General features: G+C 32.9%; 1 protein-coding gene across 2 annotated transcripts; it reads right to left on the bottom strand.

Annotated features, from left to right (window-relative positions):
* Positions 1-1,833: 1,833 nt before the first annotated feature.
* LIPJ (lipase family member J) lies at positions 1,834-23,066 on the bottom strand. Of its 2 annotated transcripts, XM_063780861.1 has the most exons (11): positions 22,985-23,055; positions 22,441-22,567; positions 19,135-19,246; positions 18,335-18,455; positions 15,689-15,887; positions 15,057-15,166; positions 13,406-13,542; positions 12,886-13,032; positions 6,166-6,237; positions 3,106-3,177; positions 1,834-2,135 (listed from the first exon to the last, which is right to left on the bottom strand). In XM_063780861.1, exons 2-11 carry the CDS (start codon positions 22,497-22,499, stop codon positions 1,902-1,904), a joined length of 1,263 nt encoding a protein of 420 aa, XP_063636931.1. In that variant the 5' UTR covers positions 22,500-22,567; positions 22,985-23,055; the 3' UTR covers positions 1,834-1,901. The 2 variants fall into 2 exon arrangements, with proteins under 2 accessions (XP_063636931.1, XP_016774313.2); XM_016918824.3 differs by lacking the exon at positions 12,886-13,032 and having other exon boundaries at positions 22,985-23,066.
* Positions 23,067-24,519: the final 1,453 nt, after the last annotated feature.

The following is a 24,519-nucleotide window of genomic DNA, read 5'->3' as shown; positions in this document are numbered from 1 at the left end:
CCATTTGATTTAGTTCTAGGAAGTCCTTAGGATCCCTGCCTTTGGACCCTATTTTCCTGCCTCATTTGTATAATAATTTCAGACGTCCATAAGCATGTGTTAACTACAAATTTATCAACCTCAAAACTAGCTGAACTTGCCTTTCAACTCCTGTTTTGCTTAATGCAGAAAACTTAATTCTCCAATGCAGCAAATTATGGATCGTTTTTGTTAGTCTTTATGTGGTAAATTCACACTCAATTCTAGACTTTCTTCTTAGCATCTTGGTCTCCCCAGGGACTACAAATGTCCCCGGAAGTTATGCAGTATTCAGGAAATGGAATGAAGAAAAGTTTATCTTCCCCTGTGGCATATATCCTTGCATGCAATTTTTTTAAGGATTTATTTTTTAGACTAATCTGAGGTTCACAGCAAAATTGTGAGGAAGGTACAAAGATTTCCCATATATTTCCTGCCCCCGCACATTCATAGCCTCCCTCGTTAACAACATCCTCCACCAGAGTAGGTGGTAACATAGGGGTGAGATGTGAGGGAGGCAAAGCGTTCTATAGTCCCGTTGTTAGGTCTCAGTCTTTTAGTGAGCCTGTGCCTCTGGACTGTGAACTTCAGAAGTGCTTCTCAGTTCCACTTTGAGGAGATAGCTAGAGTAGGCAGGAGTTGAGTATGATCTTTCCTTCAGGTTCATTAGGCTTTGATAAAACCCTGCAGGTTAGGCTATGGTTAACTAGTTTCTTCTGAGGACAGGCCTTGTTAAGAGCAGAGTGTTGTCACCTGTTTCAAAACGGTTTCTATTTTTCTCTGTCTGCTAGAGCACAAGAGAATTTTTCTCCAATATTTACTGTGAGAACCTGATCAAGCTCTTGAAAATAAAACTTACAAAAATATGTTAAGTGTCAAAAAGACTGACAAGAGGAATTATTGATTTTTCAGTCTACTGAACTTTTATTTGTTGTTTGGACTGAGTGGTGACTTTCAATCTTCTTATGTGATAAACTGGAAACGGGAAGTCTGCATGCAATTTTGAGAGAGAGTTTACTGTACATCTCCTGGTGATGCCCATTGTCTTGCCACAGTCCGTGCTTCCTATTATATGTGTTGCATTTATTGACAGTATCCTTTCATTCCAAATCTCAGTCCTCTTTCCATCTTCTAGTACTCTCTTGAATATATCTACACATCTCATGTATAAGAAATTCTTGGATCTTATATGCACCAAGCGACAGTGCATAATGTTTTATGAGTCCAGCCTCAGATCTAGTTACCTAGGAATATAACTCAACCATTGCTGCTCTTAACACACAATAGGCTGGAAAGGCAACTTCCCTCTTCTCAAGCTATACACACTGGGAAGTGAGGCACAGCCCCTCTACGGTTTCTATGATCTCCCTACATCTGGGACTTTGCCTGAAATAATCACAAGGCAAGCAATATTACATTGGCATCCAGGCTCTCCTTCTTTTTCTTTTCTCCCCAAACTCCTTTATAAAACTTGAAAAGTGTTTTTACTCTTCATTTAGCATAGAGGAACATTAACTTTCATATCAAGTATTTCTCAAAACTCTATTTTTATAATATATGTAATTCCATGTACTTTTGAAAAAAACTTTCTTAAAAAGTTATCTCCTGCAATTGAAATGTTAAAGATTATTGTTTTTGATATGTTATGTAAATTCTATTTTGAAACTCAACAGGCTTCTTAGATTGATTTATAATCTGCCATTTCCCCTGAGATGATGAATGACACTGATTTAATGACTGGAGGGCCTAAGGTCAATGAGAATATAGAGGAAAAAACTACATATTTAGTTTTAAAAACGAAAGAACATACACAGGTAAAAAAAATAAGAATTGGATTTCATTAGGAATGATGTAGATCTTTAAACACACAGTGCCATGGTTCTTTATAGATTGTCTTGGATAATATCAATGATTTCATGGTAAACTTGATCATAGACATCTAATCCAAACAAAGAGTCTATATGATTGTAGTAAGAAATAGTTTTATAATAAATGTGGTTTGTGATTTCAGAATGTAAAATGTTAATGTCTTCAGGGTCAGCCAACAAGTCACTTTCACCATTCCAAATTGCAGTTGCCACATTCATGTTTGTCATGTTGTATAATGGAGACGTTGTCTGAAAATAAATGAGTGAAAAAATAGTTTTCATAGGAGATGATACAGTAGAAGGTTTTAATTACTAATTGTTTAAAATGATGAGTTTAAATACTGTTTTAAAATAAGTCAAATCTAATGGATTCAACTTACTGGATCTGTTGAGACAAAGGTATGAAAGTATGAATAGGCATTACAAGTTTTACTTGAAAATAAGTCATACATAAATCTAAACTAGACAGTTTGTTCTAATTCAAAATATTCGAACATTTCACAGAGGTAATTTCAGTACTGTTTATAAAACATGAAAGATTTTAAATCAAATTTTCTGTAGCAGTATTACTGTCAATATGTTTGTCAATAAATTATAAGTATTGGCAGTCCACGTCAACTCTGATCTCTTTGAATTTGATCTTCAAATTTTATATGAAGATCAGACTTTTATATGAACAGATCACATCAGCCTGGCATTTAGCTGAGACAGAAAAGTATGGAGGAAAAGCATGAACTTTGGAGTCAGACAGACTTGGGTTCTAGTACTTCAATAATTTTGTCCTTATACAATTTTTACCACATTCTCATTTACTTCTAATTTTTCCTAATTATTATATATGTTTTCTCATCTTTCCAAATAGAATAACTGGTTTTAGGGTAAATAAATATATTATGCCTTTTACTTCTTATTTAACCAAGTGTAAAGCTATGGATATAAAAAACGCAGTATTTTTCCTCTTGAGAGATAATAACTTCTTCTACTGCCTGTCAATTTTTCTGGACTTATCCGGGTTATTTATTGTTAAAATACATAGAAAACATGGAAAAGCCACTTTGGTTGGATGTGACAATATGTATCCAAATAAACATTATCTTCATCTGCTGGTCCTTAATCAGTGTGTTATTGTACTCTGGGGATTTACAGTTGCTCCTTGATCTATAGCAAAGTTATCTGAAAAAGTCAGTAAGGTAGAGAGTTTTTATAGAGAATTATGTACCTGATTATAATGAACCAAGTTCAGATCAGGACTGCCCCAGTCATAAGCTTTCAAATGAGTAGAATTTAAAAGCTGAAAGAGAAACAAAAAATAAGACCATATCATTTGTTCATCACAGTGGCAGCTGAGCAAGTTAAGCATGCAATGCATATATACCCCCGTTGTACTGGGTCTGCTGGTATTTATGCAGGTGGGCATCTTCGTTCTTCTTTTCCTTTGGATAGGGAAATAAATGGAAGGGGTTGGAGATGGGGGCAGGGGAATCTAAAGAAATAATTCCATTGTCTTTATATGAATGTACATATACCCAGGGCCTTTTTCTACCCAGAGGGGGGCCTCTTTTGGGAGAAGTAACATCAGGCTCCCTCAAATCTTCAGCTTCATCAACAGAGGTCAACACTGAGTGTCTTGCACTGAGACTAAGATAACACCCGCCTAAAACACCATGCTTCAAACAATAGGGCTCAAGAGTTTGTCCCAGAAGTCACTTTTTTCTTTACCCCTTTACACTCACAGCCTCACCACCACTTTCTGGCCAAGGTTACTTATGACCTTGACATTTCTAACACTTTGATCAATTCTGAGGAACTTTTTCATGTTATCCGTTGGCAGCACTTGACATAGTTGTTCATTCCCTCATCCTTGAGATCTTTCCTTCACTTAGCTTCTAGAATACCACAATTTCTTTATCTTCATTTTTACTTTCTGTTCCTTTTCAGCTTTGTTTAGCCAACTTAGTTTCTGCCACCTGACCTGTTAATCTTTTCAGATCTCAGTACCCAATCCTTGCTCGAAAGGATCTTGCTCTTCTGTCTATACTCACTTCATTTGCATTTTTGCCTCTGGCTTTTTGTATTCTCACTCTCTTGGCTTTACATGTCATTTATATTCAAAGTGTTTATCTTCTTTTATAAGTCTTTCCTAAATTCTAGGCTCCTATATACAACTGCTTACTCAATGTCATCAATTAAATATCTAAAACTTATTTTACCTTTCCTCCAAAACCTTCATCATCAAACCTCCCTATCTCCTTTAATGGCAATATTACCTTTTCATTACATAAGTCAGGAACTTTAGAATCATCCAAGACTCTCTTTCTCACTCACCTCTTATAGAGTCCTTCATTAAATCTTGTTGCCTGCATGTTCATGATATACATATGTTTATTCAGACTCCATTCATTTTCACCACCTCCACTGTCAACACATCAGTCCAAACAATCATCATTTCCCATTTGGATGATTGCAGTAATTTTCTAACTCTCTCACTGCTTTCACTCTTGTTATACTATAGTCTACTCAACATAGTAGCCAATGTGTTCCTTTTAAAAGTGTAAACTATATCATATCACTTTCCTGCTCAAAATCATGCAGTGCCTACTCACTTCACACAGAGTGAATGCCAAAGTCCTTACAACGACATGCAGATCCCTGTCTTACTCATTATTTTTGCCTCCTTTCCCTAAGTTTCCATGTTCCAAATGTCACCATCTCACTGAAGCCTGGCCTAACCTTTCTATTCAAAAGTACAACCCACTTCCCAGCATGCCTAATACCTTTTCCCTACTCTTTTACCCCAATTTCTCCATAGTTCTATTCCCTTCTAACACATTATAATAGTTTTTAAAGTTGACATGGTTATTGTTTATAATCTATATACCTACAAATAATATGTAAGCTTGAGGATGACAGGAGTTCTTGTTTTGTTCACTGATGTAGCCCATGAACACAGAATATTATAGGGACATAGTAGGTATACAATAAATATTGTTACAATGGATAAATAATTGCAAAGGTTGTTTAGATTTTTCTAGTCTACGCATCACCAGAGAAGAAAGTATAACTTACCTAAATATAAGTTATAATAAATGTTTTCAATAATTTATATCAAATCAATTACATTATAGATTTAAACTTTTGTAAATGAAAAAGCCTTACCCAATATCTTAACAATACTTTAAAGTTACCTAGTGTTTATTAACTTTAATGTACATTCATAATCATTAGCCTTTTCAATTCTTACAATATTTTTCTTAGTTAAATCATAGAATTATTAATTTTACTTTAAAAATAAAGGAAACTGATTCAGGAAGATTAAATGAGATGCTCAATGTCACCCTGCCACTAAGGGCCAGAGAAAGGATTTAATTTCTGGTCTTTTGATCTGAGAAAAGTGTTCTTTCTACTATGTTATCCTGGTTTTCAACATTAAGATTGCATTCACACTGGATTTTTTTTTATCAATATCATTAATTGAACAAATATTAGTTGAGTATCTACTATATGCTAAGAACTGTTGGCCTTGGAAATACAAAAGTGAACAAAACTTCTCATGGTTCTCAGGAGTTGACAATTTAACGGAGGAGAAAGTGCAGTCTAGTGAAAGCGTTTCAGAGTAGGCATTAGGATAACTAACCGTGTTCCGGTCAGATTTTAAAAGTGGAATAGCTTTGAAGCATTGGGCAAGTCAACTGTGGGACATGGCCTAAATAATCCCTAGTCTACTGTTGTAACATTTTCTTATTTGTAAAACTGATATTTATATTGCTGTAACAGTACTTAGGTTTAGAGAATTAATTAAATTATGATACTAACATTTTATTTTTATTTATTTATTGAGACAGAGTCTTACTCTGTCACCCAGGCTGGAGTGCAGCAGTACAGTATTGGCTCATTGCAACCTCCACCTCCCGGGATCAAGTGATTCTCCCACCTCAGCCTCCCAAGTAACTGGAATTACAGGCATGTGCCACCACACCTGGCTAATTTTTGTATTTTTAGTAGAGATAGGGTTTCATCATGTTGGCCAGGTTAGTCTCAAACTCCTGACCTCAGGTGATCCACCCGCCTTGGCCTCCCAAAGTGCTGGGATTATAGGCCTGAGCCATTGCGCCCAGCCTCAATATTTTATAAACTGTAAGGAATTATAGAAATATATAATAATTTCATTTTATCCTTATAAATTTATTACTCTATGGCCATGGTATGATCCCTAGAATAATGAGGTAAACCATGAGTAGCGTGAATTAAATTGTATGGAAATGCACTTTAGCAGTTATACCTGACTCCAATGAAGCATATTTTGAACAGATGTTCCTGCTGGGTTGTGTGAAAAATACACATCCAAACGACTCTGAGGGGTAAAAAAAAAAAAAAGCATTTTTATATAAGTTGAATCATAGAGAGCATAATCTTTTAATATTCATTGAACTAAATTATTTCAAGAAAATTTAGTTAATTTAAAATTAATCATATTAATAAACAAATCATCAAATTATTTTAATTAAATATACTTATTCAATTGTACAATTTTAAAATTAATATAGAAGCTATTATTGAATTTCTAAGTTATTTCGTCTGTCACTCACCCTACTGAAAACAATCAAATGTGACTGACACACACCTATACAGACACATACACATACACCTTTTGAAAGCATTAAAGAACTAACAAGATAGAAGTAAATTACAAAAATAAATTGAGGAGAGAAATAAAGAACCCCCAAAGACAAGCAAAGAAACAAAGTCAGTTTGTTTAAGGTTATTTGTCAGTCCAGGAGAATGTGAAGTTTCATTCTGAGACCTTAGCTTGTTGAAAAAAACAAAAAATCAAAGTCTAAGGCCTGTCAAAGTTGAAAGATTTTAAAAAGAAACACTCTCCATAAGGGCCTCAAATTCTATAGTGCCCAAGGTAAAGCCATAATGTTAATCTGTAATCTATGTTTGCATTGCCTAGATAGTTCCTGGAACCTCAGTGAACCAGACATGTAGAGTACTGATCTCAAAGTGACCTCGGGTGCCTTGAAAAAGCAAGCAAGATTTATTTCCACAAGAAGAAAAGGCCTGTCTTACTATTCCAATTCTTAGTAAAAATTTCTCAAAATCATTTAACCCTACTCAGTCAAAGAAAAGCAAGTATATGAAGAGAGAGGTATCATGTAAGAACAAGCAAAAATGAAAAAAATTATTTTAAGAAGCCTCACAAATATTTTTGATGTTATCAGATGCAGACTATAAAAAATTATTCAGGTTTACAGAAATTGTAAAGCAACCACCAGAGGACAGGAACCTTAAGAGAAGAAAAATACAAGAAGCAAACCTTTCATTAATCCCAACTTTCATCCTGTGGACATTTTCCAATATGGTGCAGGGAATTAGAGCCAAACAGAGAATGGTAGTCTTGCTGGGCAGAAGAAACAAATCGGTCTGTGTGGGTGCTATGGAGTTGGACTAAAGGCCATAGATTACCAGGAGAAGTAGTCTCCTGAATTAAAGAGAAGTGAATGAAATAAGGCCAACCCTAAAAAGTCTAAAAATGGGCACTGACAATTAGCTAAATGAGCCAAAACTCTTGAAAGGGTAACTGCCATGGTTTGAATGTTTGTTCCCTCCAAAATTCCTGTTGGTTGCCATTGTGGTGGTGTTAGGTGGTGCGATCTTTGCGAGGTGATTGAGCTGTAAAGGCTCTGCCCTCATGGATGGGATTAATGCCATTAAATCCCAGCAGTTTGGGAAGCCGAGGTGGGTGGATCACCTGAGGTCAGGAGTTCGAGACCAGCCTGACCAATATGGTGAACCCCATCTCTACTAAAAATACAAAAATTAGCCAGTCATGGTGGCGTGTGTCGGTAGTCTGAGCTACTCGGGAGGCTGAGAGAGGAGAATTGCTTGAACCCGGGAGGCAGAAGTTGCAGTGAGCCAAGATTGCACCACTGCACTCCAGCTTGGCTGACACAGCAAAACTCTGTCTCAAAAAATAAAAATAAAAAATAAGATAAAATAAAAGGGTGAGTTTGGCTCCCTTTTGCTTCATTGTTGCTTCTTTGCCCTATGCCCTTCACCATGTGGTGGCACAGCAAGAAGGCCATTGCCAGATGTCAGTGCCTTGATCTTGGACTTCCCAGCCTCCAGAAGTGTGAACCAATACATTTCTGTTCATTATACATAACCCAGTCTCGGGTATTCTGTTATAGCAACACAAAATGTACTAAGACAGTAATTTAACCAAGAGAATGTGCTGCATACTATTCACAGTCCCCTGCAATCAATCCTAGTCATAGAGTGAAACAGGAAAACACAGCTAACAATTAGCACATAAAACAATCAGCAAAAGCAGATGCAGAGATGCTGCAAACATTAGAGTTAGCAAAAGCTTTAAAATAAAGTATGATTAATATGTGAAATAAAATATTTTTTAAAGTTTAAAATGGTCATGAAGGTAGAATATTTTAACAGATAATTAGAATTTATTTTATAGTCAAATGGACACAAAATAAAAATACAATGTATAAACTTTAAAATTTATTAGATGGATTTAAAAGCAGACTATACACAGCAAGAGACAGGATTATTGAACTCAAATTCAAGCCTATATAAAATATTCAAACTTAAGCGCAAAGAAAAATAAAACAAAATAGAGCAAAGAAAGATGTTGGCCACTGTCAAGTGGTCCAATATTTTGAAAGAAAAAAAAGAATTGTAATGCTAATGGCTGAGAATGTTTAAGTTTGATGAAAGAAACTCAGTGTATCCCAAACAGTGAACCCCAGTTAAACTGGTATAAAGTTTTTGCATTATTTAGGATGTGGATATAAACACAAACTTAACATAAGTAATAATAAATGATACATTTTATAATTTCTAAGAGAATAATAAAAAATATTTCTTAGAGCAGTAACAAAATAAGAGAAGATAAAATAAAGTATTAAAAAGTATTTCAGAAACACAAGAGTAGTCAAGAAATGTGAAATAAAAAGAATACCAGATAGGACAAACAAAAAGCATATAGCAGGATGATAGCCATAAATCTAATCTTAATAATTATATAAAAATAAATTTACTAAATACTGTAATTCAATTAAAAGGCAAAGACTGTCAAATGAAAATATTGTTAATACTATAACTGAAGACATAAAAGATAAGCTTTAAAATATTGAGGAACAATAAGAACAAAAAAAGCCATAAAAATTGACTCATCAGATTGAAGATGTATATATATATATGTGTGTGTGTGTATATATAGTATGTATATATAAATGTATGTGTATATATATACATACATATACACTGTGGAATATTAATCAACCATAGAAAAGAAAAAATTCTGCCATTTGTGACAGCATACATGAACCTGGAGGGTACTAGTAAGTTAAATAAGCCAAATAGAGAAAGACAAGTACTGTATGGTATCACTCCTACGTAGAATCTTAAATAAATAAATAAATAAAAGAGTGAGCTCATAGAAACAGAGTAAAATGGTGGTTGCCAGGGTCTGGCAGGTGGGAAAAATGGGGACATGGTGATCAAAGGGTATAAACTTTCAGTTATATAGTAAATACATTTTGAGGATTTAATGTACAGGATGGTGACTAGCTAATAATACTGTACTGTATACTTGAAATTTGTTAAGAGAATAGATCTTAAGCATTATCACCAAAAATATGACTATGTGAGGTGATAGATGTGTTAAACTTGATTGTGGCAATTATTTCACAATGTATTTATTTGTCAATTGTACCTCAATAAAAAGAGAGAAAATTTCTTTTGTTTCCATTGCCATTCAGGCTACTTGAAACTGTCAAAAATAAAGTTCTGACTGAACAATTTTAAATAGCCTGTACAGAAATTTTTAACAGAAACATTCTACTCAGGTATTTATTATGTCCTCTATATATTAAATTAATATAATATAATATATTATTATAATATATTATAATATATTATAATAATATATTATAATATAATATATTATTATAATATATTATAATATATTATAATAATATATTATATTATAATATAATATATTATAATATATTATAATATAATATATTATTATAATATATTATAATATAATATATTATAATATAATATAATATATTATAATATAATATAATATAATATGCTATTATATTATATTATATACTATATTGTGTAATATATATAATATATATTATAAAATATAATATAATATAATATATTATAATATATTATTACAATATATTATATTGTAATATAATATATTATAATATATTATATATATAATATATACATATATTATATTATATATATAATATAATATATAATATAATATATAATATAATATTATATATATTATATTATATATTGTAATATAATATATTGTAATATATTATTACAATATATTATATTGTAATATATTGTAATATATTATTACAATATATTATATTGTAATATATTATTACAATAATATATTATATTATATTATATAATAATATAATATAATATTATTATATTATATTATATTATAATATATCATAATATAATATATTATAATAATATTATATTATCATCATATAATAATATAATATATTATAATATAATAATATAATATATTGTAATATAATAATTATATAATAATATAATATAATGTATTATTATATAATATATCATTATAATATAATATATTAGTAAATATAATATAAAATATTATATTATTAAATATAATTAAATTATATAAATTTAAACACAGGTATAAATTAAAACTCAGGTATTTATTATGTCCTCTAATTATAATTCTTCTCTGTATTTGAAATAAGCTCCAATATAATGCCTAGTTTTCTGGTACACTCCAGATATTCCTTCCATCATGGGTCACTACTGTTTACCTTAATGTAGGTCAGAGGCTTATACAACCCAAATCGCATTGTTCTGTTCATCCTTCTGGATGAAAAAGTGCACAGTAGCTTTCATAAACACCTGTCAGGCCTATCTGTGAGCAATCTGAAATGTTTACCAGAGTCTCTACTTCACCTTTATCAGAAAGATAAGAAGGAATCCATTCCCTGAAAGGGACCTGAATAATAATTACACACCCTTGACAGCTGCACTCAGATATCTCAGGCTCATTTCCCCTCATAAGAGTTAGAATTTCTTTTTGGAAATCATCACCAAAAAATTGTAACACCTGGACAAGGTCAAAACTTTGGTTGTTTGATGATACATTTTCCAAGTCATATTGTGACCATTTTTATCATCTGTTTTTTCTTTTTCTTTTTTTTTTTTTTTTTTGAGACGGAGTCTCGCTCTGTCGCCCAGGCTGGAGTGCAGTGGCGCGATCTCGGCTCACTGCGAGCTCCGCCTCCCGGGTTCACGCCATTCTCCTGCCTCAGCCTCCCGAGTAGCTGGGACTACAGGCGCCCGCCACCACGCCCGGCTAATTTTTTGTGTTTTTAGTAGAGGCGGGGTTTCACTGTGTTAGCCAGGATGGTCTCGATCTCCTGACCTCATGATCCACCCGCCTCTGCCTCCCAAAGTGCTGGGATTACAGGCGTGAGCCACCGCGCCCGGCCCATCTGTTTTTTCTTGCATCATGACTTGCTTTCAGTTCTCATGACTTGCTTTCAATTCTCTGGTTGGTTTTCCACACCTGAGTGCCATCAGTCAGATTCCACTCACTGCCTTTTCACAAACTACCAGATTCTCTTTTGGTTTTTCATACTGGCTCTAAGCAAATAATTTTAAGCCAGACCCTACTTCCTCCACAGATCTTGCTAGGCTCAAGAGACTGATTCAAGCTGAACCACAGTTTCACAATTAACTATTTCCAAACACACTGTGCGTGAAAATTTTCTACTTCCAACTTCCTACAATTTCAGCTAAATTAAGACACAGTCATATTACAATCTACAACACTGTCAACTTCTGTTGCAGAAGAAATGCCACAGTTTTGGAGGATAGAAAACCAGAGTATAAGCTTTTCTAATAATTTATACACAAAAAAGAGTTCTCAGAGACATCACATTATAATTACAAAAAATATAGAATTGGCCAAATATACTACCTAAAACATAGAATGAGTGGATAAGTAAAAAGAAACATTGTATTTATGATTCTTCCAGGCCCCTAATAGTAGGTGCTTAGCACTAGATGAACAGAAAAATATGAAAAAGAGGGAATATGAAAGTAATCCTTTCTGCCTTCTCATATCTTTATGGGTGGAAAAGACGAGAACTGAGTTTCTTATAGCATTCTAAAAATAAAGTAAGGTTGAACAAAATCAACAAAGTCAACAAACATGTCCTTGTGGCATAAAAATGTGTTTGGGAATTAAGAGAATACCTATCTTTCTTTGAATGTCTGTATTGGCTCTCTTTGAGAAGCTCTTAAAAGGTCCAGGTACAAGAAGCAACCTCTAGTCCAAATGGCACATTTGCTTCTGCCAAATCTGGATGTTTAATTTAATGTGATGAAAAACACTTAGAATGAATGCCTATATTCTTAAGAGAACCTATATACAATCAATCCAAAGGTTTTGGTAATAGTACCTTGAGTACCACAATAGTTTCCCACTCCAAGAGTATTGATAAAAGCTAGAAACTTAAAGATAATTGGCAGGCACTAATTCTAATTACGGAAGGATCAACAAGGACAGGAAGGAGTATTAGGAACCAGGAGGAGGAGTTATGGAGTTACAGGAAACAAATGAATAGAAGAGGACCTAAATCTTAGAAGTCTCAGGAAACTAATACCCAATAGCAAAGGTCAATAAAGATACCCATCACATCAGCTGCTCTCGAATATTTACAGACAGCAAGACAAATATGGAAGTAAAATAATCCCAGCATGTTCATGCAAGTTAGTTGTACAATGTTGGTGTAGTCATAAAATCAGATAGGCTAAGAATCTGACTACTAGTGTATGTGGATGAAACACAAAATGACACAAGGTATAACACCAGCACTATTATTATTATACTTTCCAAATATTGGAAAAAATATATATTTCAAATACAACTTGTTCTTACCATATTCAAGTTTTTTGGGTCATATCCAAACATTATAAACAAGATATTGAGGCAAATCTTATCAAAAATCTGTAGTGGACACAGCTTTGAACCAATGAATTTTTTAAATGAGGTTTTAGGCAAGAAGTCTTTGTTGCCAGAAAAAGCCTGTAAAATAAATTTATTTTATCCGCATTTGGATGACCACAATAAGTGCTAAAGAAATGTTGTGGTAATTCACTATGTATAAAACCAAATAAATTATCTCACAGTAGTTTGAAAATTTTAAATAAAGGAAAAAACTTGGATGCAGGGTGTGGAGATGGTTTGGCCACTGGATTTCTTCTCACAGTGAGGTTCTAAAGTTATAATAAGTAAAATTGTATTCCTTTGCAGAAACAAAAGCAAGAATGTAGTGTAAATGAAACCAAAAATTTCAATTCATACTTGTGGTTGTCTACGTATAGTCAAGATCTCTTATTTGAAAGCATAAAATTATCACTTTGGGTTATCAATGACATAAAATAAAGGTAGAACATACCATGACTATTGACTTCCATTTGTATGTCATTCTAATTAAAGGACTTTTTAAGTACTTTGTGGAAAAAACTGGTGCTAAAGCAAAAAATATTTTGATTCTTTCAGCTATCTTTGATATAGTAGAAAATGTTATGAAACCTAAAATAAAATAAGATATAAATTAGTAAGCTATTCTTAAGCAATTATTAGCATGTAAGAGATGACACCAAGGAGAATAAGAGTAAGTTCAAAAATATTGAAGTTAATTGTTCTGAACAATTAACTTATTTCTTAATTCATTTATCAAACATTTTAAAATCACCTAGTATACAACATTATATTGATCATAATATAATGCTGATAATTTGGGTTTCTAAAATGTATAGACCATAAAGAATGATAATTTAGCAATAAATCAGACATGTAATGCCATAGTTTAAAAATTAGGAGCAATATTGAACATTTTTTATAACTTGCAGCGGTGAAAATGAAATATGTGAAATTTTCAGACAGATGAATCTTATAATTTAGGTGACAGGCTTAATAAATTTCCCATCATTTTAATATTTATCTTCAATATATTTTAAAACTCCTTATCTTCTTATACAGAGGATACTAAGCATCTTATTTTATTGGCAATTTAGAGGCATTAATGTGAAAAATAGTCATTTTTCCCTTTGCCATCTTATCAAGCTATCTACTTACACATCAATATTCTGATTGGTTATTTATTTATTTATTATTTATTTATTTAGATCAGGTTCTGAGAAGCCAAACAACCAAAGAATTATATATCATATAGTAAGTCAACAAGCTCCGACACTCATTACTCACTTTTTTTTCTTATTTCTACATTTTCAGGCATTCCTGGTTTTAAATAATTGAATAGTTGATGAGAATTTGGACTAAAAGTCACATATATGGTTAATACATGTCAGAGAAAAGATCTATACAAAATGGGATTAGATTGTTACTCAACATGCTTTTTCTAATAGGAAGTGGATTATTTCTATAAGAAAATTATAGTCTTCAGCTTAGAAATGACTTACTTAATATTAGCTTCATTATAAGATGGCTTTTTCTCCCTGCAAAGTGGGTAAAGAGGTTTACAGTACCATGCAAGAGAATTATGTTAGGTCATAGGTCATTTATTTCCGAAAGTAAAGTTGTTATGTATTAGACAGGCATTAGAGTTCTGATTAAAGTTCTTTTCTAGTCATCTTTAAATATAGAAAGAATTTCCTGATTTTTGTTCATTTCTTAAGTTTGATCAGTCCTAAATGCAAAAACATACATAGCTTTTTCATCTTTTCCACTCATAAAATCCTATGCTACATTTTTAAAAGGAAAAATAATGTGAAAGTTCTATTTGTAGAACAAATAATAGTGGCAATCTCACTTTGATCTTAAATAACATAGATATCCAACTTTTATACAATTTGAAACAAAACCACAACCAACCTTGTCTTTACAATCAATTCTTTGTGACTAGAGAAGACTCCATGGGGCATCAAAGCAGCATGTAAGATTCCAGGGCATTCTGCTGTACTATGTTTGTCTCACAGTTTTTGTTTTACTTATAGGTCTAGAAGCTTATCTACAACTTTAAGAAGTATATGCACAACCTTAAAAAAGAAATTAAGGGATATTAGCAATAATCTTTCTTGGCATACCAATAGTAGTACCCTGTGAATGGCCTACATAAAATATTTCCTCTTGTCTGGTTTGCTTCACAGTGAAATCAATAGAGGCTGGAAGGTCATATTTTGCCATCTCGTCAAAACTACAAAAGAAAGAGGAAAATAAAAATAGCACTTTCTACTAATGTTATGTTAGTATTTGAAAATAATGAATAGATAAATGAATAAAGGCAATTTTCTACTCTAGTTATTAATAAGGAAGTTATACGGTATAATATATCTTCTGAATAGAGACTTCTGTGGGAACTCAAACTCAAGGAAATAAAATCACAAGGCAGTCTTATAAAGAGGGTGTTTGTATATGAAAAATAGAGTAGGGTAGACAAAATATATGAGTTATAGAGTAGAAGAGTAGTTAAAGGAAGGATGGGGTTGGTCAGTAAGGTACTAAGTAAGAAATAAAGATTATTGCTGAAACGTAAGAAACAAACTCAAAATCACACAAGTACTCTTTAATTTTCAAGCAAAAATTCACATAAATTGTAATAGTCTATGGAAAGTCCTAAATTGTGAAAATAGTAAGACCTAAATTTTATTTTATTGCATTCAAAATGAAAAATTTGTATACACTTATAAAATGAAATGTTACTTCATTTTATTTGTACCTGAAAGCCCAGAATTCTTTGGAATTTGTTTCTAGGTACAAGTGTTTCCTGGACCAGGTATTTCCTCTGCTATTTCCCATCCACACATCATAACCAGCATCTGCCAGAATGAAGCCCAGACTATTGTTGGGAAGATTGGAAATCCAGCTGCTGGCAGATGTAAGCAAACCATGTTGCAAGTATACAACAACCCTCTGAGCTGAGAAAAAAATGTAGAAAGTTCTTTATAAATTTTGTAGTTATCTATATGAAAATCTCTTATCTGAAATTCAAACTTTTAGTACATGACAGTTTAAAGATTTTTAAAAATTGTTTTCATAAGTGGGGTAAATTATTAAGATTTAATCCCGTTGTATGACAGAGCTGTTTAATACAGTTCACTAATGGATGTCTTTCAAATAACCAAGTGAGCAATTAGGTCACATCACACTTAAATATGTACATTTTACTGAGAGAAAGTAATCAAAAATTTTATAGTAATTCAAGCACTCATACACATTTTAAGTAACACATTTTAAATCAGGGATCAATTACATAGCAAAGTTGACACATCCATTGGCACATGGCCATGGTATCCACTGGTCCTACCATATAACTCCCAACAAGAGGCTGCCAACCTGATAGAAAAATGAAACAAGCCCTTGAATGCTCAGTAAAAGCCAGCTGGGAAAAAGCCAGCTGGGAGATGACATCCTGTAAGTATGGGCACTATCCTTCAGGATTTATTGTACATCTTTTAAAAATGGTGAGAATATATTAGTGATTCCCCAATAAGTAGAATACAGGAGTCTGAGGAACAAGAGCTTGCCATCACTCCTAGCAACCCATTTAGGGATCTGTTCTCACAATTTTAGCCTCCACATATCTAGAGGCCCTGGTCTCCAGAGAGAAAATGCTTCCACCAAGGCACTGTAAGCATCCTAACAAACAAGGCTATGACCACTGCCTGGTCACTTTGGGCTCTTCATTACTGAAGACCAGGAAGTTCATTGGCCCTGATCATCATAAGGAAGTAGGTCTGCTGCTACAAAACGAGGAAAGGGAGAAATACATTTGCTCTTCAGGTGATCCACTGAGTTGTCTTTTCCTACTTCTATGCCCTGTTTTAACTGTACATGAACAAGTGCAACCATCACCTGATATGAATATGTTAGCCCCTAGGGATGAAGGCCTGGCTTACCCTATCAGGCAGGCTAGCTGAGAGGTAGAGAAAGCTAGAATAGATGGTGGAGGAGGACATTTATGAGTACTAGTTATGGCCTTAGGTTGCTTTTTAAGGGTTTAATATTGCTCATCAGGCAGGCTAGCTGAGAGGTAAAGAAATCTAGAATGGATAGTGGAGGAGGACATTTATGAATACTAGTTATGGCCCTAGTGTTGCTTTTTAAGGGTTTACTATTGCTCCTTTCTCTGTAGAATTGCCCATGGCCAAATTGGAACTGCCTCACCTAAGAGATCACACCTCCTTCTAGGGGTAGCCTTCAGGCAATGATTAACTGATTTAGGAATGCAAAAAGCTGGCTCTCTAATCTCAGGGTGGGACCACCTCTGTAGTGTAATTTTTATGGGAACCTTGAACTCCTCTGAGATCATTTTTTAGCTAGCCCCAAGCTGAGTCATATTATATTATTCCTTAACTCTTTACCCTACTTTATCCTAATTTCCACGTTACTGCCTCCTGACAGTATTTCATCAATCAGTCACATGTACCTGAACCCCTCTCTCAGGCTCTGCCTTTAGAGCACTCTAAGGCACTTGCTGTGTTTTAAAATTATCTTTAAATCTTTAATACAGTACTTGTAAAATGAGGTCATAGCTTGGGGGATAATTACTATTATTATATAAAATCTATGTTAAGATTTTCTGCTACTGGGTATAACCTTTATAAATATGCAAAATTATGTTAATTGAGGTTGTTTCAAATTAATATCCTCTCTGAAGTGTACTTTAATGTTCAAAATAACTTGAGAGGATGCCCTATAATATAAGAAACATTCTATTTGTTTCACATCCTGTTTCCTTCTGAAAGAAACATTCTTTCAGGAAGAAAAGCTAAGGAGAAAATACTTGGCTTTTATTTGGGTAATTATATGAATAAGCAAAAGTAATCCATTACATATTCTACTAGTGAGTGGCAGATCTAGGATTACAACCCAGATCTCCTAACAAATTCCAGTGCATTTTGCACCACACTCTGATGATACTTACTGTTGGAATAAAGAGCCCTGAGGCTGCTACTAACCTCATCTCTCTGCTATTTCTAGAGGAGAGAATCAGAAAGACAAAAAAGGAAATTTGTACCAGCCTTTCTTCAAAACCTAGAGCATAATAATGTTATTGTGTTTCAGAGCATTTCTAATTTCTCATCAGAAAAAGAAAATTCTAGAGAATCAACATGTAAGAGCAAAGTGATCCACAAAGGAAACCTGGGAAGAACAGCTTGTGTTCCATCACAACCTCTCTGTGACCAGAAGGCCGGTGTATCTTCTTGTGTGACTCTTCTTGTAGCATGCGAGAAGATACATGGGAAGTTAACTATTCACTTAATCTTAAGATGCTTTTCTTGTCCTATGTTCTCCATCAATTGGAGCAATTAAGAACTTCAGGCCCCAGATTGTCACCAATCCATCTTCAACTGAATATTACCTAGATTTTTATTATTGTCTGTCCTCCAATAAGGAATTCTATAAAGGCCAAGGATATAACCATCTTTGGTTACAATATCATATTCTTCATCAGGGTAGCCCCAGTAGGAAATAATCTGGCTCTAGATAAAGAAAAAGCAAATCTTTTAGCATAAAATTGTTATCCAATTAAGTTGAATGGTTTGCCATTTCTAACGCATTATGTGACAATGAACCTTGGTATTCTCTCTCAACCTCAAGCCTATCTATTTTTATTTTCACTAATTTACTGATTCATACAGATAATAAATATTTGTAAAACACCTACTGAGCAGCAGTTTTATATACTAGGGATTGAAAGAATAAAATAAATAAACAAACAAACAAACAAACCCCTAACCTCAAAGAGATATCTCAAGAATATTTTCTTTTTTAACTACTAGTCTCTCATACTTTTACCTACCCACTCATATACAATTTAAAAATATACATGCATCCATAAATGTTTGCATGTCTATGTGTATATCTAATCTTATATCTGAAATTTATATATTTATAAATATGTAGAAGAGATATATATTCATACCTTCATATATATGAATATATATTTAAAATATGTGAAAGTATGAATATAGTTACACATTTTTCATTACAAAGATAGAATAAGGCTGAAGGAGAAACTAAGCTATAGAATAGCAGATGAGAAATATTAACATATAGATGTATACATTTGACTGTAAATCTATTAAGTTAAAATTCCAAATTTGAAAAGTAGCATTCTCTGTTATTTCAGCAGTCCAGATTTATTTTCTAACAACTTACAATATTCATATCTGCTTCAGGGTTCACAGATCTTTGATTTTGAAAGACACCATGAGTAATTCCAAGAATTCGGATAAAATACATCATTGTGAAAAGATACCACGTTTGGGACCTATATATAAAAGGGAGATGTTTATACAGTTAAAATTGCAGCAAATAATACCATTTATAAAACTGCAGCCAATAATTCTATGAGGTAGGAAATATTACTGTTTTCAGGTGAGAAAACAGAGGCTTTGAAGAATTAAATAACTTGGCTAAAACCATAAAATGTATAACTGGCAGTCAGAATTCAGATTCAGGACTGCTTAATTTCAAAGTCCATGCTTTTCTGGCTACCCTATTTTGTAGATAAATTCCCTCTTAGAAGTCTCCATTGTAGTATTGCGCAGTCCAATTCTGAGAGCTTTATCATGTATTACAAATTAATTGATGTGTGAATTAATACTGTAATAGTATTATTACCAGCCTAACATTTATTTAACATATATTTAATTGTTTTTTTAGCGGGGAGGGGAAAGAACGGGGAGATTTGGAAGCTTGGATAACTTTCATTCAGCAACTCATTTTACTTTTTTTACAGATAGGTGATTTTTGAGTCTCCTAAATTCTAGGAAGGCAGAACTCTTAAGTTTTTTCTTAAAACAATAAACCAGGTACCCACAGAGGCTGCCATCCAGATTCTCCCCCAAAAAGCATGACTTACTAATCTTATGAGCCTTGTATAATAAGCCAACCACTATACTCAGAAGGACATGATTCAAGGATTATAAAACCCCTAGCTCCACCACTCATTAGCTAGGTGACTTAAAGCAGATTACTTAACCTCTCTGATCATCAGTTTCCCTGCCTACAAAATGCAACTAATACCTATTTCTCAGGATTGTTATAAAACTTAAATCTGATCAATGTAATATGATGTATTAGTGTAATATCTGTCATAGAGCTGACATTAATATGTAACAATCCTCCTTACTCAAGAGAACAAATTACAAGCAATTTAGGGAGATAATTTACATGCACATACTTGATATGTCTTTCTTATATATTTATTAGTCCAGTTTTCTGTGCACTGACAGCTTGAAAAAAATTATGTAAATCTGAAAGTTTTAAAGTGCATTCATTTTTTAAAAAACAATTTCTAACTGAAAACTTTAATTTACAGAAGCTGCACTTCTTTCCTTTGGTCCAGGTATTTATATTTGGTATAATATCTGTGGTTTTCATTGAAGGCAACAGCAAAGTTTAAAACAGCATTACCAATATCTTCTACCAAAGAGAAGAGCAAGAGCTGCTAATTTAACTGCACATGGAAAAACTTTATAACATTTGGAATCACATTTAGATATTCCTCTTTGGTTGTATTCTTGGAAAAGTGCTCAGCAGGCAGCAAGTCTACTCAGTTCTCTCTCCTCATGGGCTGTCTCAGATAAGTACATGGAAATAGCTTGGGAAGAAATATTTTCTCGTCTGTACAATGTATTAACTGATATTGTACCTTACTACACACTGCTTGCTTCCTAGCTGAGGTTTTAAGATGCTTTGCATTATATCTAGAAGGAATGTATAGACTATCATCTGAAACAAGATACCTTTTAAAATAAAATTCTATTAATAATTTTCTTGGGAAAATAGGCATAATCTGGACTGTTCCAGGCATGTAGGTTTTGACTGCCCAATTTATAGCCTCAAATATTTACCCAAATTTTAATATTTTTATACAAAGAAAACACAGAGGGATAAGCCTTTGATATATAGTTGTGGTACTCGTAATAACCACCAATGGGAAATGTTTAAACTGAAGGAAATTAACCTTATTATTTGCAGTGACTCATCAACCATACAAAGCAACTAGTGAAAAAGTTCACTAAAGTCTAGAATGTGGCCATTGAGCACTTGAAATGTGGCCAGTGAGAAACTGAATATTTTATTTTAGTTAAATTAATTTTAATATGAAAGCTAAAGCAGTGTAAAATATTTTTCTGTTAAACACAACTTTAAATTTTTATAAGATTTTCTGTATTGTTAATCCAAATTCAAGACTGTCTTGAAACAAAAGCAATACTTGTCAAATATCCCATAACTGAAAACAAGAAAATGGCAGGATGACGTGTTTTTTCATCCATATCATGCTGAATGGAAAAGCTCATTTATTACCTTAATAAACTGCTACTAGACTTTATGTTGAAATGAAAACTTTCCATAATGCAATTCAATGATAATGATTTACACATTTTTCTAACATGAATCAATATGCAGATTTTAATTCTAAACAACAGCATTTATATAAATTGGCTACAAAACTACAAGAAAAATAGCTGATATTAATAAATTTAGAGTTGCTTTGCAACTCAAACTTGAATTTGATATTAATAATTTTAAGTTGACATGAGCTATTTAAATATACTTAACTTGGAGAGATAGAGTTTTTAAGTTGATATGTTTTTACTTCAAAGTCTAATCAATTTTTCTAAAAAAGATAAATAATTTTGTCATAGTAGATGCAAATATAAGAGAAAATTATTTATTTATAGTCAATTCAGTTACTGAAACTTTTAAATATGTTTCAAACAATTTAGGTATGTGAAACTACTCTTGTAGGTGTAAATTTTATGAACTCTAAAAACACCTCAAGTGTGTCTAATACAAATTTAGCTCCAGAATTAAGATCTTTTATACATGTAAAATAAACTCTGGATTTTGAAGGTTTACAAAAAAGGATAATGTAAAATATCTCATCAATAATTTTTCTAATACATGTTGAAATAATAATTTGGATAAAATGGTTTGCTATTTATTAAGTTCATGCAAGATATCATAGAAGTAATCACCACTACTAGGTTAAAATATTACCTGGCCTGTAAACCTTGTACCTAATGGAGCAGGTAATCAATCATTATTACTTCAATTTGAGTTACTTGCCATAATTTTCCATCCATGCCGGTTGCCTGGTGAGATACTATTCCATGGAGCAAATCACTGGTGTTTGCTCTGCTAAGAGGCAAACTTTCATAAGGCAGCCAAAGATGAAAGTGAGTAAAAAGTGTAGTTTTGTACCACAGCACTAAAACTGGAGGTTGCCAGAATTTTAAATAATGATTTTTAAAAGCTATCACCCATTTAGCAAAAGTACTTAAACAAAATATAAAGATATCAAATATCTGTAATATTAATAACATTAATCCACAACTACAATATAATTTCCTAAAAGATGACTTGAGAATTATGTTTCTTTAGCTTCTGCCATTAAAATGATTAGTTTGACTCTAGGTACAACACACAACAATGAAAAGTATTATATCATACCTCTCTGCTTTTGTTGATTTTAAGTGTCCAATATATGTGTCCTTAAAGTAGTCAATCATATATTGTGTTTCTTTTAGCAAAAGTTGCTAAGTACAGTCATAGGAAAGCTAAGAAAAAGCATATTATACTAAAAAGAAAAAATAAAAAGAGAACATTTAGCTCAAGGCAATATTAAATTCAGCTTCCTATTTTTTTCAAGCCCCTTTCCCATACGTTAATCCAAATACATTCACATCTTGACAAAAATGAGAAAACCACTACAGAGGTTGTCAGTGATAGTTTCCCGCTAGTGTCCATTAAAAAGCAATTAAAAGTATTAAGATATGAAACTTCCTTAAAAGTCTGAAGTAGATTTATTTTTCTGTCTGGCAGTTATTGTAATAACAGCAAGTAGTGACTATTCAGTCTGTAATGACTTAAAGGAGTTCAAATATAGAAGCAACAGTCTTAAAAGTATTGTTAGGTCTCAAAAGAAGACATTTACGCGGCCAATGAACACATGAAAAGAAGTTCAACGTCACTGATCATTATCCAACTGAATTACCATCCAGTCTATCTTCATTTAAGTATTATCCTCAAAAGTCTTGTATATCTTCCAGCAAACAGATAGTGAACCCTCAGTCTCTGAGAATTCTAACTTTGATTCTAGTTGCCAGGGAAACTGCGTTGAACATGACAAAATTTCTACCCTCTTGGTGCTTAAATTCTAGTAGGATAAACAATAAATAATAAATAAGTAAACAGGTAAAAAAGCGAGATTACTTCTAAAAGGGATTGAGATGAAGAAAATAAAGCATTCATTTTTCCATCATTTAATGGACTAGGGAGTCACTGGGTGGCTATTTTAGGTCAAGTGGTTAGAGAAGACCTCTTTTAGGTGGCTTTTAAGCTGATTTGAATGAAGTCATTCAAGGAGTCAGCCTTGAAAAGATCAAGAATAGGAAAAAAGTCAAGGGAAAAGGTCAAGGTGATTAGGAAAAAATAAATATTAGACATGGGGGCTGTCTCACCTATCTTGCAATCCTAGGTGATCTAGTCATTCCAGGTCATCTAGTCATTCTTACCTTTCCAGAAAGCTGCACTACTGCCAAGTAGTCAACCAAGGACCCATTATGCTATTAACTGTGAAATCAGATGTAACCCATGGAGGTTGGGGCGTAATGAGAAATTGCAAACCACTATGGCTATTTCCATTCGATGACCATAGCAATCCAAAATTCTGGATAACTGTTTTTGAAAGAGCGTATGATCATAGGGAGAAAGAAAAAAGACAGTGAACGATAAATGCGGATTCACAACTGCAGGAGATGCAAGCAAAAACGATGCTGTATACACAGAGAACAGCGTAAGTAAAGGTTTTCTTCTGCCATAGATAAGTGGAAAATCTGAGGATGTGTTCAAGGAAAAGAAAGATATTCAGTTTAGCCAAAGCACAGAACAAATGAAGATACAAATGTAAGTGATAACTGTAGGATGAGAATATATTATTGAACATTTTTTATGCCAAGTTAATGAATGGAACTTAATTCTGTATGAAACGGAGAGCTACAGAAAGTTTTTGAGGATAGTAATGACATCTAGAAGCTGGGTGCAGAACTGGGAAGTAGGAAGACTAGTTAGAAAGCTACGGTAATAATCCCAGTAAGAACTGATGGCCTGAACTGGTGTGATGATAGTGGGTTATCAGAATTTATTAACATTAGTGTCACTAAAGTTGATATACAACCCTCCACTGCTAAACTTGACTGGCTTAAAAAAAAAACCTAATGGCTTGAACTCAAGTAGTGAATTCATTTTTTGGCAATTACTCTTTGAAATGTTAAATGTTCACAGTGGGCAGAGTGCAGTGAAGAAAAAGTTCCAACTTTACCATATTCTGTTCACTGTTTTCTACCATTGCTGGTGGAAATGGAATTTGAGCAACTTTTCTGTTGTACAATCTGATGTGACTGGATGATTCAAGAGACAATGGAGAAACGGTCAAAAAGACCTGAGGGCTGATAGGTATCAAGGATGAGAAAAAAGAAGCTATAGAAGATAATTATGAAGTTTCAAGTCTCATTGTCCATGATGATCAAA

The sequence above is a fragment of the Pan troglodytes genome, chromosome 8, assembly GCF_028858775.2.
Source record: "Pan troglodytes isolate AG18354 chromosome 8, NHGRI_mPanTro3-v2.0_pri, whole genome shotgun sequence".
Classification (NCBI taxonomy): Eukaryota; Metazoa; Chordata; class Mammalia; order Primates; family Hominidae; genus Pan; species Pan troglodytes.
Note: the sequence above shows the minus strand (reverse complement) of the source record. Positions and strands in the feature narration are given on the sequence as shown.

Excerpts from the sequence above, each read along its gene's own strand:
- LIPJ (XM_063780861.1), bottom strand. The coding sequence starts at position 22,499 with ATGATTGACTACTTTAAGGACACATATATTGGACACTTAAAATCAACA. Across the intron at positions 6,238-12,885 it reads ACCCAAAAAACTTGAATATG|AGTCGTTTGGATGTGTATTT; the intron begins GTAAGAACAAGT and ends TTTACCCCTCAG. Across the intron at positions 2,136-3,105 it reads ACTTGGTTCATTATAATCAG|ACAACGTCTCCATTATACAA; the intron begins GTACATAATTCT and ends ATTTATTTTCAG.